The sequence below is a fragment of the Piliocolobus tephrosceles genome, chromosome 21, assembly GCF_002776525.5.
Source record: "Piliocolobus tephrosceles isolate RC106 chromosome 21, ASM277652v3, whole genome shotgun sequence".
NCBI classification, from domain to species: Eukaryota; Metazoa; Chordata; class Mammalia; order Primates; family Cercopithecidae; genus Piliocolobus; species Piliocolobus tephrosceles.
In genome coordinates this window covers 45621862-45638171 of record NC_045454.1, presented here as the reverse complement: position 1 = coordinate 45638171, position 16310 = coordinate 45621862, and the positions used below count along the sequence as shown (strand labels likewise).

The following is a 16310-nucleotide window of genomic DNA, read 5'->3' as shown; positions in this document are numbered from 1 at the left end:
AAAAAAAAAAAAAAAAAAAAAAAAAGAACCTTTTCATAGACACATAGAATTTGTTATTGCCAACAATTTCCTTAATTACCTAGCATTGCTTTGATCAAGAAAAAAAGTGATGTACAACTTTATTTATTTACATATATACAGAGAGATGGAGTCTCACTCTGTCATCCAGGCTGGCGTGCAGTGGTGTGATCTTGGATCACTGCAATCTCTGCCTCCCGGGTTCAAGCGATTCTCCTGTCTTAGCCTCCCGAGTAGTTGGGACTACAGGCGCACGCCACCACGCCCAGCTAATTTTTGTATTTTTAGTAGACACAAGGTTTCACCATGTTGGGCCGGGCTGGTCTTGAACCCTGACCTCAGGTGATCCGCCCTCCCAAGGTGCTAGGATTACAGGCGTGAGTCACTGCTCCCGGCCTAAAACTTTATTTTTATGTACACAATTTATACTGTTGGAATATAATTTTACTACATTTACAAAATTCTCTCTAGCACGTGGTGGGAGTGAATATTATAGCATGTAAGTTACATCTCAATAAAGCTGTTTCTAAATTAAAAAAAAAAAAAAATCCCTCATGCCCAAGCCAATCAGCATACAGCATTCCTCTGGTCACATGATTGGGCATTGGGTGTCACATGACCTCAGTCTAGCTGGGAATGCTGGGATGCACTCTGTCTTCCTCTGGGTTTGGCACCGCAAAGAAATGAGGTTTGGAACCACTACAACCACAGGTGGACAGCCAGGAGCTACTGGGCTCACTGCCAGGAGCCTTAAGATGCGACCCACCCAGGCCAGGCGTGGTGGCTCACACCTGTAATCCCAGCACTTTGGAATGCCAAGGTGGATTACCTGAGGTCAGGAGTTCGAGACCAGCCAGGCCAACATGGTGAAACCCCATCTCCATTAAAAATACAAAAATCAGCTAGGTGTGGTGGTGGGTGCCTGTAATCCCAGCTACTCAGGAGGCTGAGGCAGGAGAATCGCTTAAACCCGGGAGGCAGAGGTTGCAGTGAGCTGAGATTGCACCACTGCACTCCAGCCTGGATGACAGAGTGAACGAGACTCCATCTCAAAAAAAAAAAAAGATGCAATCGACCCAAAGGAATCCTGGATCCAGCCATTCCTGAAACTCCTCAGTTGTTCAGGTCTGGGAGCTAATAAGCTTTTCCTCTATCATAAGCTAGTTTGGATACGGGGGGATTCTTAACTTCTGGGGGATAACACAAAGGAACTAAATTCCAGAGCGTGTAATTTTAACTTCTACATTACACCGAACAAAGGTCATCTCAAACATTTTATCTTAGTTTTTTGGAGACAGAGTGTTCTTGCTCTGTCACCCAGTCTGGAGTGTAGTGACTGAGTCATAGCCCACTATAACCTGGAGCTCCTGAGCTCAAGCAATTCTCGCCTCAGCCTCCCAAGCAGATGGGGCTATAGGCACAGACCACCACACCTAGCTAATTTTGAAAATTTTTTTGCAGAGATGGGGTCTGGCTATGTTGCCCAGTCTCAAACTCCTGGCCTCAAAGCAATCCTCCCACCTCAGCTTCCTGAGTCACTGGAATTATAGGCACGAGCCACCATGGTTGGCCCCCAAACATCGTTTTAAATGGCTCTTCATCCACCAATTCTATGGATGCCCCATCTTCCATGTGTCCATTCTCCAATGGATGGATGTCTAGTGGTTTGCATATTTTGCTACTGATGAAAATCTTGTGCATAGAGCTTTGTTCCCTGCCCCAAATTTGAATGATTTCCTTAGGACCTACAGGATTAATACATATAGGATAATATATTAATAAATTTTGCAATTACGGCCCCCAGGGAATCATGACTTTCTGTGTCTATGAGACTCTGGGAGCCTCAGTATCCAGCTCACTGAGATACTCAGAGGATGCATTGTACTTCCTCATTCTGGGCTTAGCCACGAGCTCACTTTGCCAAAGGGACACTAGCAAATGTGATGTCAACAGAGTCCTGAGAAGTGTTTGTATATGGAGCATGTCCTTCCTTGCCTGGGCTAGCTCGCTGGGCAGTGAGAGAACACATGCGGAAAAAGCTCCGAGTGTCCCCAGCTGAGGCCCCAGTCACGTGAATGAGGCCATCCAGCTCCAGCCAAACTGGCCCACGACAAAGGAATCACCCAGTGAACCTGCAGAATTGAGAGAAAGTATAAATGTCTTTTTTTTTTTTTTTTTTTTTTTTGCCTGAAACAGAGTCTCTGTCACCCAGGCTAGAGTGCAGTGGTGTGATCTCAGCTCACTGCAACCTCCACCTCCCAGTTTCAAGTGATTCTCCTGCCTCAGCCTCCCAAGTAGCTGGGATTGCAGGCATGCACCACCATGCCCGGCTAATTTTTGTATTTTTAGTAGAGACGGGGTTTCACCATGTTGGTCAGGCTGGTCTCAAACTCCTGACCTCGTGATCCACCCGCCTCGGCCTCCCAAAGTGCTGGGATTACAGGCATGAGCCACTGCGCCCGGCCAATGTCCTTTGTTTTCAACCAGGACCTTTGGGGGCAGTTTGTCACGCAGCAAGAACTGACTGAAACAGTAACTAAAGCTGTCAATCCAAAAAGCGAAACTGCTTTCCAGATAAAATCTGTATTACCTAAAACGGTGAAAACCAGAGGCAATCCAAATACCCAAAAATAAATGATACCCCAATCATGAGATTAAACTCTATGTAGCAACTACAAATCATAATTCCAAAGGCTATTGCAGACAGAGACATCAAAAGGCAGAAGAAAGTAACTGAAGAATATGGATTAGAGGCATATGCACGTTTGTGCCAATTAAAAACTAGCTGAGCTTTGTATGGTAAGGAATTTTATTTTAAAAACGAATGTTAACAAAGGCAAATCAAGCCATCCATTTAGCAAATAGGGCCCCAAAATAGGCCCAGAATGACAATTTCAGTAAGGACACTTGCTAGTTTTGAAAGTTTACTTTTTCTGTGAAGGGCCACATATAGTCTTTTCTTTTCTTTTTTTTTTTTTTTTTTTTTTTGAGACAGAGTCTTGCTCTGTCACCCAGGCTGGAGTGCAGTGGCACGATCTTGGCTCACCGCAACCTCTGTCTCCCGGGTTCAAGCCATTCTCCCTGCCTTAGCCTCCCAAGGAGTAGCTGGGATTACAGGCACCTGCCATTACGCCTGGCTAATTTCTGTATTTTTAGTAGAGATGGAGTTTCGCCATGTTGCCCAGCCTGGTCTTGACGTCCTGACCTCAGTCCTGTTGCACATTCTTTACAATGCTCTGCAAGCCAGATTTGGCCCACAAGCCATAGTGTACGGATCTCAATTCTAAATTATTGTCAAAGCCAAAATCTTTGGTTGCCAAGAGTAGATGTGGTCCCAGGAGGGGTAAACAGAGGGAGGTCCACCTGGTTATAGGAGAACTCCCTCTCAAAGTTCCAGGAAATCAGACATTTTGCTGTAGCCTCTGTTAGTTGTTGGCAAACTCTGGCCCACCAGCTAAACCTGGCCCACCACTTGTTTTTGTAAATAAAGTTTTATTGGCACACAACCACACCCATTCATTTACATATCATCCATAGCAGCTTTCTCAGTAGAATGGTGGAATTCAGTAGTTGTAACAGAAATCATCTGGCCACAGAGTCAAACATGTTTACTATACAAACCTTTATGGTAAAAAAAAAAAAAATTGGCAAATCTGGATTGGAATATCAGTCTTGCATTTGGATCCTGATTCTATTCTTCCAGGTTTTATGCAGCAGCTTAAACTCTGGAAGCCTCAGTACCCAGCTCACTGGGATAATGTGAGGATGTATTGTACTTCCTCAATCCCAACAGGTATATTATTTTTGCATTTTGGCATTTCTGAAATTGGAGTGCATCTTACAAGCAATGCATCTTACAAACACTTAATAGTGCTCAGGATCTATATTCTAGGAAAAAATAAAAATAAAATTAGAATTAACAGCACCTTTTTTTTTCCTTTTGCCTGGCTGTCCATAAAAACAATGGGGCCTCTCAAAATTTCCTAGAGGTAATAAAATGTGATCAATGAGATACTGTGTGTAACGTGCTAAACGTGTTTGGGACATATGGTGAGCTCTGGGAATAGCTTAGCAACTGTTTGGGTTCTTTTGGGTTGTTTGTCTTGGATTCTGTGTCTTGTGCATCTCTGCATTCACCCAGCACTTGCATGGTGTCTGGCTGAATGGAAGCATCCAACAAAAGGTAACTTACAAGTTTTTTTGTTGTTGTTGTTGCGTTTTTTTTTTTTTTTCTTCTTTTTTTTGAGACGGAGTCTCCCTCTGTCGCCCAGGCTGGAGTGCAGTGGCGTGATCTTGGCTCACTGCAAGCTCCGCCTCCCAGGTTCACGCCATTTTCCTGCCTCAGCCTCCTGAGTAGCTGGGACTACAGGCCCCCGCCACTACGCCCAGCTAATTTTTTTGCATTTTTAGTAGAGACAGAGTTTCACCATGTTAGCCAGGATGGTCTCGATCTCCTGACCTTGTGATCCACCTGCCTCAGCCTCCCAAAGGGCTGGGATTACGGGCATGAGCCACCGTGCCCGGCCTGTTGTTGCTGTTTTTGAGACAGAGTCTTGCTCTGTCACCCAGGCTGGAGTACAATGGCCAATCTCGGCTCACTGCAACCTCCACCTCCTGGGTTCAAGTGATTCTCCTGCCTCAGCTTCCCACCTCAGCCTCCTGAGTAGCTGGGATTACAGGCACCCACCACCACACCTGGCTAATTTTTGTATTTTTAGTAGAGATGGGGTTTCACCATGTTAGCCAGCCTGGTCTCAAACTCCTGGCCTCAAGTGGTCTGCCTGCCTCAGCCTCCCAAAGTGCTTGGATTACAGGTGTGAGCCACCATGCCCAGCAACTTACAAGGTTTTAAGACTCAAATAACTCCTTCTAAAGTGAAATGAGTCTCCTGTCGTGGTGGGAGACAGACATCATTCAACTTAGAGGACACAGCTGAAAAGCAATGTGAGAAACTAAGAAAACTAACAAGCTTGTAGGTTGGCAGTTCTGACCCATCTTCCTGGGAAGTCAAGTATCAAGGCTTTAAGTGCTAATAGCCCAGTATCTGATGAGAGAAGCACTGGAATCAGAATTTCAGCAGAGGAAGGAGGTACCAAGGGCAACTCTGAAGGGGCATGCTGAAGTGTGAAGGGGCGTGCCCAAGAGTCAAGGGCCTTACCTCATCACCATATCGCCGATAACTCACTTCATACAGCACGATCAGACCATTGGGCTCCTTCGGCTCCTGCCACATTAAGTGGACGATGTTGTTCTCAAAGATTTCGTGCGTCACAGGGCCAACAATGTCATCAGCCTTGGCTGTAAGGAGAAGAAGTGAGAGGCAGGGATGTAACTGTTGGATCAGATCCCACTTCTGCCACCTGCCCATGGTGCAACCTTGGGCTGGTGACATCATTTTCCCACATCCCATTTTCCTCATTGGAGAATGGACATCTAAAACTCATCCCACAGGATTATTAGGAAGATTAAATGGATTACTTTCTGCATATAACTTTTTTTTTGAGACGGAGTCTTGCTCTGTCACCCAGGCTGCAGTGTAGTGGTGTATTTTCTAAAGTTTACATAATGGTTGCCTATGACTCTTATAATTTGAAAATATGGCCTGGCACGGTGGCTCATGCCTGTAATCCCAGCACTTTGGGAGCTCAAGGTTGGTGGACCAACTGAGCTCAGGCATTGGAGACCAGCCTGGGAAACATGGTGAAACCCTGTCTCCACTGAAAATACAGGTGTGGTGGCACACACTTGTAGTCCCAGCTACTTGGGAGGGTGAGGCAGGAGAATTGCTTGAACCAGGGAGGCGGAGATTGCAGTGAGCCAAGATTGTGCCATTGCACTCCAGCCTGGGTGACAGAGCAAGGCTTCATCTCATTAAAAAAAAAAAAAAAGGCCAGGCTCAGTGGCTCATGCCTGTAATCCCAGCACTTTGAGAGGCCGAGGTGGGTGGATCACTTGAGCCCAGGAGTTCAAGACCAGCCTGGGCAATATGGTGAAACCCCATCTCTACTAAAATACAAAAATTAGCTGGGTGTGCTGGCAGACACCTGTAGTCCCAGCTACTCAGGAGGCTGAAGCAGGGAATCACTTGATGGAGGAGGCAGAGGCTGGAGTGAGCTGAGGTAGCACCACTGTACTCCAGCCTGGGCCACAGGGCAAGGCTCTGTCTCAAAAAAAAAAGAAGGCCAATAAGGTAAAATACAGATAGGCACTGCTCAGAGGGTGGAGAATCTGTCTTTGGTCAGCCTGGGTGTCCCATCGCATGACACTCGGACCCCAGGGCAGCAGCCCCACCTTCAGGCATGGTCCTGGCACTGACGTAGGCTGCCACACTGCACCGTTCCTCAGGGGTGTCTTGGTTGCAAGCCTGCAGCTCGATGCGATAGCCCGTGAAGTGTCGCAAGCCGGAGATGACCAGCGACTCCTTGTTCACCACCTTCTCGAAGGGCCTGTGCTCCTCCGGACTCGTGGGCGTGCTGGTCGAGGAAGTGTTGGGGAAAGCTGCCACCGTGGGTACGGCCACCGTCACATTCCCAACATCGCCAAGGGACCTGCGTTTCCGAGATGGCCTGGAACGACAGTAGGACGTGCATGATCACACCACCACCATCATTTTTTTTTTTTTTTTAAATGACGCTGGAGAATTAAAAGGCTCGATGAAGAAGAAAGATCAGAGTGCAGGAGGGTGCAGCGGTGGGGAACATGGATGACAATGCAGACTGCCAGGAATGACCACCCAGAGCAGCTTTCAAGGTGCCCTTGTGAGCATCTGAAGGATTAGAGCAGACCCACCTCGTGAGGGATGAGTGCTTCTAAGACCATCAATAGTAGACACACACCGATATTCCCCTCGACATGCTCGATTTCAGGTTTTTCATTTTGCAGATAAATAGGCCAGCCAGGGTCAGTGACAAAAATAAGACACCAAAAGCACGTAAGAGTCTAGCTTTTCAGGAAGCCCTGCCAAATGGCATTTGCTCAATGGTCCAAGCTACTGATCGACACCGTCAGTTTAAACAGGAAAAAAATACATCTTCTCCTTCTTATGACTGCTTAGGGCACCTGCATAATTTGAGTGATGAAGCTGTAATTCTTAGAAAAGGAATCACAGCACTCAGGTCAGGAAGATTAACTCCAAGAAACATCTGTGCAATCAGCACACTTCTCCCCATCCCTTGAAAAGATACATCAAACAACAAATGTTGATAGCTAGCAAATTTTAAAATACAAAGAAAAAAGGATAAAGGAGAAAATGTAGGCTGGGCGAGGTGGCTCACGCCTGTAATTCCAGTACTTTGGGAGGCCAGGCGGGCAGATAACCTGAGGTCAGGAGTTCGAGACCAGCCTGGCCAACATGGGGAAACGCTGTCTCTACTGAAAATACAAAAATTAGCTGAGCCTGGTGGTGTACAGCTGTAATCCCAACTACTCAGGAGGCTGAGGCAAGAGAGTCGCTTGAACCCGGGAGGCGGAGGTTGCAGTGAGCCGAGATTGCGCCACTGCACTCCAGCCTGGGTGACAGAGCGAGACTCTGCCTCAAAAAAAAAAAAAAAAAAGAAAAAGAAAAAAAGAAAATGTAAATCACTTATAAATCCACAGCCCAGTGCTTCCTTTGGGCAATTTTTTCCCTGTAAATATTATGTGTGAACATGATGAGCATCAAGCCTGTTTTATAAGTAAACTTTGTTTACTTGTTACATTGGAAGCATTTATTAAATATTTTCCTTTCAACATAACATCTTAACTAGGAGAGAATTTTGGGATTTTTTCCTTTTTAATGTTAGGGTTTTCCCCCATCACCTACAGAAGTAGCATGTGCTCCCTGCAGAAAACTTGGTAAATGATAAATGACTGTAAAATATTCCATTTACTACATGAGTCATCATTCACTTAACCATCATTCTTATTTTATTTAATTTATTTTGAGACAGAGTTTCACTCATGTCACCCAGGCTAGAGTGCAGTGGCGCAATCTCGGCTCACTGCAACCTCCACCTCCTGGGTTCAAGCTATTCTCCTGCCTCAGCCTCCTGAGTAGCTGGGATTACAGGCGTCCGCCACCACGCTCAGTTAAACTAATTTTTGTATTTTTAGTAGAGACGGAGTTTCGCTATGTTGGCCAGGCTGGTCTGGAACTCCTGACCTCAGGTGATCCACCCACCTCAGCCTCCCAAAGTGCCAGGATTACAGGCATGAGCCACCGCGCCCAGCTCCCATTTTTTTTTTTGCTGTTATAAATATTCCTTTGATCATTATCTGATTGTCTTATTACTTCCCCAAAGTAGATTCCTAGAGTAAAGTATCACTAGGTTCAGGGAGATAAGAAACTCTTTAAGCTTCTTAATATCTACAGCTAAATGGTTGTCCAGAAACTCTATATCGACTTGTGGTTCCACCAGCAGGCCATGAGACTGCATTCCAGGACAATCTCAGCAACCCTAAGCCTTAACAGTTTTTTTTTTCTTTCTGTGTTTAGTTTGTCTAGATTTTTAACCCAAGAGATTAAAAATACGCTATCACTCGACTATGTTATTTGCAGATCTTTATATTATTGTGACTTCATTTTTCCTTTATTGGTTCTCTGTGATTCTCCAAAGAATTGTCCCCTCCTTGTCCTTTGTTTTTCCATTAATTTCTTGTGCTTTCCTTACTACTGGGTTGTTTATTCATTAAAGATATTAACCTTTTATGTATCATGCTACACAACTTACTCTTTTCCATTTGCCAGTAAGCTTTCTTTAAATGGTTTGATACAGGCTTTCATGTTTATTTATACAATTTAATATATCAGTAACATTTTAAAATGTGTTCCCTTACAAGTGATTCTAGATGGGGTTATTATGAGTTGTGCTAAGGTTTTATGGCAATTTGGAAAGGGATCTTTTTCCTTATTTTATATTCTAATTATTGCTTGTATATCTACAGTCTTTTTTACTTATTTCTATTGTACCTACTTTCCCAAACTCTAACTCATTTTAAAAGTTTCATAATTGACTTTCTTGGGTTTTCAATGACACACTAGAAGAGGGGTCAGCAAAATTTTCCCGTAAAGGGCTAGATAATAAGTATTCTGGGTTTTGCAAGCCAAACGACCTCTGTCACAACTACTCTGTCATTGTAGCTTAAAGCAGCCCCAGATGATGTGTAAACAAGTGGGTGGGGTTGCATTCCAATAAGAGTTCATTTACAAAAACAGGCAGCTAGCCCATGGGCCATAGTTTGCCTACCCTTGAGCTAGACACTCTGCAAATAGCAATGACTTTATTTCCCACATTCCATTCTTTACAACTCTAATTTCTGTTTCTTGTCTTATTACATTGGCTGGATGCCCAGAGAAATGTTAATTAGTAATGATGAGATGGGGTTTCCTTGTTTTGTTCCTAAGTACACTAAGAATAATTTTAAGAATGACGTTAGCTTGGCTGTTGGTTTAACCTAGGCAACATTTATCTTGTAGAATAAATATTCTATTACTAGTTTTATGAGAGGCTTCTTTTTTTTTCCTCCCCTTTCTCTAAGTTAGGAATTTTAAATTAAGGTTATTGAAATAGATATGATCTTCCTTATTGCACCTCTTGATGAAATAGATGATGTTATCAAATATTCTGATCTTAAACCATCCTTGCATTTTGGAGATAAACAATATTGCCAGTGCAGTGTTTTATTTGGGACATTTGAATCTAATGTCACATATTAGCTTGGCCTGTGGCTTTTGTTCAGTGCAGTATCTTTGTCAAGTTTTTTTTTTTTTTTTTTTTTTTCAGATGGAGTCTCACTCTGTTGCCATGCTGGAGTGTGCAATGGTGTGATCTCAGCTCACTGCAACCTCCGCCTCCCGGGTTCAAGCGATTCTCCTGCCTCAGCCTCCCAAGTAGCTGGGATTACAGGCATGTGCCACCATGTCTGGCTAATGTTTGTATTGTTAGTAGAGATAGGGTTTCACCATGTTGGCCAGGATAGTCTCAATGTCTTGACCTTGTGATCTGCCCACCTTGGCCTCCCAAAGTACTGGGATAACAGGCATGAGCCACCGTGCCCGGCCTCTTTGTCAAGTTCTTTAAGGGCATTATGTTCATTTCATAATATGAACTGGGATAATTTTTACAGATTTCTATGCCCTAAAATAGTTTTTATATTATAGGAAATAGATGCTCTTTCAGAACTTGAAAGAACGTGTCTATAAAACTCTCCGGGCCAAGGGACTTTTTTGAGGAAATTAATTGACACATATCTTTTTCCAAGGTTCATAACCACTTAATTTTTCTGCTTCTTTTTGAATCCATTTAGACAAGTTAAATTTTCCCACCATGCTGAAACTTTCAAACTGAGCCAAGTGCACAGTTGTCCAAAGAACTTTAACACATTAAAATTTTCTTCAGACACTAGTTTTATGTCATCTTCTTTCCTTCTGGTTTGTGTTTTCCCTTTGATTATGTTTACCACAGACTTAGCTGTTATTGCTTTTCCCTTCCTGTCTAATACATTATATTTTACAGTTTAAAGTTTATTTCTTAATGTATCAATCCATTTAAGTCAGCTAACTAATATCAAAGCCAAGCTTTGGCAATATTCTACAAGTGAAGGTATGTGATATTCACGTTTTCATTATTTTCCAAAAGGACTTCAATGGAAGTTTCCATTTCTGCTTTGACCCAATAGATATGTAAGTGTTTAACTTTTAAACTTTTTTTTTTTTTAGATGGAGTCTCACTCTGTTGCCCAGGCTGGAGGGCAGTGGCCTGATCTCGGCTCACTGCAACCTCTGCCTTCCGGGTTCAAGTGATTCTTCTGCCTCAACCTCCCGAGTAGCTGGGACCACAGGCACACGTTACCACATCTGGCTAATTTTGGTATTTTGAGTAGACATGGGGTTTCACCATATTGGCCAGGCTGGTCTCAAACTCCTGACTTCGTGAGAAGCCTTGGCCTCCCAAAGTGCTGGGATTACAGGTGTTAGCCACTGCACCCAGCCTGCAAGTGTTTAACTTTTAACCCCCAAGAAGTAAAGTTTTCTGTTTAAACTTTTAAAATTAACTTTTAGTTTCTATTGCAACGTCATCAGAAAATGTGTGGTCTGGCCGGGCGCGGTGGCTTAAGCCTGTAATCCCAGCACTTTGGGAGGCCGAGACGGGCGGATCACGAGGTCAGGAGATTGAGACCATCCTGGCTAATACAGTGAAACCTCGTCTCTACTAAAAAATACAAAAAACCTATCCAGGTGAGGTGGCGGGCGCCTGTAGTCCTAGCTACTCGGGAGGCTGAGGCAGGTGAATGGCGTAAACCCGGGCGGCGGAGCTAGCAGTGAGCTGAGATCCGGCCACTGTACTCCAGCCTGGCTGACAGAGCGAGACTCCATCTCAAAAAAAAAAAAAGAAAATGTGTGGTCAGAAAACAAATCCTACTTTGGGGGCATTTGTTAAGATTTTCTTTGTGGTCTTTTTGTATTAAAAGACCAACAACATTCTAGAATGGAAAAGAAAATAGCTCCAGCACTTATCAAGCCAAAGATATATCCATATGAGCAAGATTCAAATAATTTCTATACATGCAATGGGTCTTGTGAAAATAACCAAGACGCTGGTGCTTCATGAATAACTACCGAGAAATTGATACCTGAATAACCAGAGATGTAAAACGGGCTCATCAAATAGGCCAAATGAGTTTATATACCAAAAAGATTATAACCAAAAAGACCATGAAGTGGCAAAAGACAAAGCATCAACCGAGTGTTCTACTTCCTACGTAGGCAGAATTTTTTTTTTTTTTTTGAGACATGCTCTGTTGCTCTGGCTGTAGTACGGTGAGGTGATCTTGGCTCACTGCAACTTCCAATTTCTGGGTTCAAGTGATTCTCCTGCCTCAGCCTCCCAAGTAGCTGGGATTACAGGCGTGTATCACCATGGCCCCGCTAAGTGTTGTATTTTTAGTAGAGACGGGGTTTTGCCATGTTGGCCAGGCTGGTTTCGAACTCCTGACCTCAGGTGATCAGCCTGCCTGGGCCTCCCAAAGTGCTGGGATGACAGACATGAGCCACGGTGCCCACCCTGGGCAGCATTTCATTATCCAACAATCCCACACTAAACTCGTGGTCTCAACCAAGGGTCCTTCTGCCCCAGTCCCCCAGGGGGATACGTAGCAACGTCTGAAGATATCTTTGGTTATTACTACTTTGGGGGGGAAGACATGCTACTGGCATCAGATGAGTGCAAGCCAGTGATGCTGCTCAGTGTTGCTGGACACTGTCCAGGACAGTTTCCATGCCCTAGAATAATCTGACCCCATATATGATTTATTATTATTAATTACTATTATGTATTTATTATTAGTAGTAGTATTTTTTGAGACAGAGTCTTGCTCTGTCATCCAGGCTGGAGTGCAGTGGCGAGATCTCGGCTCACTGCCACCTCCGCCTCCAGGGTTCAAGCGATTCTCCTGCCTTGGCCTCCCAAGTAGCTGGGATTACAGGCGTGTGTCACCACGTACAGCTAATTTTTATATTTCTTGGAGTGACGGAGTTTCACCATCTTGGTCAGGCTGGTCTCGAACTCCTGGCCTCAAGTGATTGCCCTGCCTGGGCCTCCCAAAGTGTTGGGATTATAGGCGTGAGTTACCACGTCCAGCTCTGGCCCCCCCCAATATTATTAATAGCAGGACTGAGATTGACATCCACTTTGGACCAAGCCCACACATTTTTAGACCCTTCTTGGCCACAGATAGTATTGCAAATGGCCACTAGAGGTCATATCAAGCCACACAGGTGCCTGGAAAAAAATAAATCAACACTGCTAAAAGAAGAAAATCCCTCCAAGTGGTCCCAACTTGCCTCTCTAGTCTCACCTCCTGTTCCTCCAAAATCCCACGACGGGTAACATCTCCTTGCCTTTCTCCCAAGTTCTCCAAGGTTTTCCTCTCTCCCAGGACCCTACTGCTTCATTCTCCTAAGACACGAGTTGAAAAGAAACATCCCTGGCCCAGCGTGGTGGCTCACACCTGTAATCCCGGCACTTTGGGAGGCCAAGGTGGCGAGAGTTCGAGACCAGCCTGACCAACATGGAGAAACCCCGTCTCTACTAAAAATACAAAAATTAGCCGGGCGTGGTGGCGCATGCCTGTAATCCCAGCTACTCGGGAGGCTGGGGCAGGAGAATCGCTTGAATCCGGGAGGTGGAGGTTGAGGTGAGCCGAGATTGCACCACTGCACTCCAGACTGGGCAACAAGAGTGAAACTCCATCTCAAAAAAAAAAAAAAAAAGAGAGAAAGAAAGAAAGAAACGTCCCTGACTCTCTTCTGTAGAATTCAGTGAGTGACACGGTGTTCTTTTGTTCATATCCTGTCACCCTTTCATGAAAATATTCTGTTTCCAGATCACCCTCCCTTCATGGTATAGGAGTTGCTGGGTCGGGGCACCCAGCCGCGGGGACCTCAGACTCCGGGGCCCCCACCCATTTCTGCAAATGCACGCAGGAGGTGCAAAGAGATGTTTAGTGAACCAACAGTGGCTGCAAACAGAAGGCAGGGAGGAGGTACCCAGAAAGCACTCCTGTGCTTCTATGTTTTAGCAAGAGTATGTTAGTGAAGATTTCCCCCCACCATTCATGCCCAGATTTCATTTCAGAGTAAAGGCATTGGATTTCTGAATTTGTGAAGCAGCTCATCTCCAGCACAGCAGCCTGCCGCATGCAAAAAGCCACAGAAACCCCTGCGTTCTCCGAGGCATCTGCCTGGCACACCCCCGGCCCTGCACGGAGCAGGCACCAGGGGTCGTACGGGTGAGTCATACCTAGGGTCCTTGGCACCAGTGCCTGAAGAGGTTTTTCTGTGGAAATAAAACCAACTGCTTTGAGGACAGAGGGAACTTCATTAGATAGACCACTGGGCTCTGACACTTGGAGGCCACATTGTGTCCAAGTAAGGGCACCCTGGCTTTGAACCTGGACCACTTGCTCCCATCACTTGCTCGAGGGATCGAGCTACATCTTCGCCAGCAGGTGCAGGGGCCCGGCAAGGGACGGGGAGGAAATCAGAGAAAATTCTCCCCAGAGATGGCCTGCGGAGGTGGCCCTGGGATGTGAAATGTGACTACATGTGGACACAACTGACTCGGTCACTTCTCCAAGTCTGGCAGCATTTTTTTCTTTTTCTTTTTTTTCTTTTCCTTCTCTCTTCTTTCTTTCTCTCTCTCTTTCTGCTTTCTTTCCTCTTTCTTTCTCCTTTCCTCTTTCTTTTGTTCTCTCTCCCTCTCTCTCCTTCCTTCCTTTTCTTTTCTTTCCTCTTTCTTTTTCTTTCTTTCCTTTCTCTTTTTTCTCTTTCTTCCTTTTTTTCATTTTCTCTTTCTCTTTTTCTCCTTCCTTCCTTCCTCCCTCCCTCTCTTTCTCCCCCCCTCCCTCCCTTCCTCTCTTTCTTTTTTTTCTTCTCTCTCTCTCTCTTTCTCTCTTTCTTTCTTTCCTTTTTGAGACAGGGTCTTGCTCTGTTGCCCGGGCTGGAGTGCAATGGTGCCATCATAGCTCACAGCAGCCTCCAACTCCTGTGCTCAAGCAATGCTCCCGCCTCAGCCTCCAGAGTAGCTGGGACTACAAGGCATGCACCACCATGTCTGGCTATTTTTGTTTCCTTTTTCAGTAGAGATAGGGTCTCACTCTGTTGCTCAGGCTGGTCTCCACCTCTGGCCTCAACTGATTGTCCCAATTTGGCCATCTCAAAGTGCTGGGATTACAGGAGGCAGCCATTGCGCCTGGCCAACATTTCGTTTTTAACAGGTGAAACAGCAGCCACTTCAATGTCCGGGCTGTCCCACTGAACATTCTTTTGGACTCGGGGTCACAGGGGAACATGCAAGAAAAAAAGAAAAAGAAAAGAAAAAAAAAGAGAATTCTTATGCATTGATGGTTCTGGGAGAAAAGACTGCTCGGGTGAATAACATTGGTAAGCATCTGAACAGATACTTTTAATTTTTTTTTAGAGACAGGGTCTCGCTCTGTCACCCAGGCTGGAGTGCAGTGGCGCCATCACTGCTCATTGCAGCCTCGATCTCCTGGGCTCTTGTGATCCTTCTTCCTCAGCCTCCCCACGGGCTAGGAGTTCAGGCATGCATTACCATGCCTGGCTAATTTTTAAATTGTCTTTTTGTAGAGATGGGGTCTCATTATGTTGCCCAGGCTGGCCTCAAGCAACCCTACCACCTCGGCTTCCCAAGTAGGTGGGACCACAGGCTTACACCACTGCACCCAGCTAAAGCCTTAATCATCATGGCCAGGCGTGGTGGCTCATACTTATAATCCCAGCACTTTGGGAGGCCGAGGCAGGCAGATCACCTGAGGTCAGGAGTTCGAGACCAGCCTGGCCAACATGGTGAAACCCTGTCTCTACTAAAAATGTAAAAATTAGCTGGGTGTGGTGGTGCGTGCCTGTAGTCCCAGCTACTTGGGAGGCTGAGGCACGAGAATTACTTGAACCCAGGGAGGGGAGGTTGTGGTAAGCCGAAATTGCGCCACTGGACTCCAGCCTGGACGACAGAGGGAGACTCTGTTACAAAAAATAAAATAAAAAAAAATAAAAGAGAGAGAGACAGAGGAAAGTCTTAATCATCTAATGGTGTTTGTTTTGGAACTGAGATGGAGACCAGCTTGGGAGAGGTAAGAAAGGCAAATGCTGAGTTTTGTCCATTTTTCCCCTTTTGTGTGATTATTTGCTCTTCCTGATAAAATTCCGCTCGAAATTTCGAAATTCCAAGATCTCTTCCTCCACCCAGGACAGGGCTGCATTCAGACTCCACCCACCCTTCTGCCGTCTCTGGGTCCCGCTACCTCTGGGTCCCTAAGCAATGACCAGCACCAAGCCAACTGGCACCCACTAAGGGAGCCCAGCGCCAAGTCCTGACCTGGGGACGAAAACCACGTTGTGCAGGTAATCCTCAAACGTCTTCCGAAACGAGGACTCCTCCAGCTCCTTCAGGATCTGAGAGTCTGTCTTTGGACAGGAGCAACATTCACCGGCTGAATCCTCATATTCACTCTGGTTATGCTTCTGAGAATCTTCAGACTCGAATGGTGGAGACCAGGTCCTCGAGGGCAGCTTCAGCCCTGGAGAAAGAAACAGAAAAGCGGGGCTCGCGTCTCTGCGGCTGAACACACACACACGCACACACACATCCACACACACGCACCCCACACACACACCACACACCCCACACACACACACCACACACCCCCCCACACACACACCACACACACACACGCACATCCACACATAACCACCACACACACACACCACACACCCCCCACACACACCACACCCC

At 45.6% G+C, this 16310-nt stretch overlaps 1 protein-coding gene across 1 annotated transcript in view; it reads right to left on the bottom strand.

The window, feature by feature from the left end:
* The window catches only part of INSR (insulin receptor), a 191362-nt gene that overhangs the window by 24070 nt on the left and 150982 nt on the right, over positions 1-16310 (bottom strand). Inside the window, exons 10-12 of the mRNA XM_026455549.2 lie at positions 15894-16095; positions 6310-6584; positions 5177-5316 (exon numbers count right to left, since the gene is read on the bottom strand). Coding sequence (XP_026311334.1) covers positions 5177-5316; positions 6310-6584; positions 15894-16095 — 617 coding nt within the window. The remainder of the gene's footprint in view (positions 1-5176; positions 5317-6309; positions 6585-15893; positions 16096-16310) is intronic.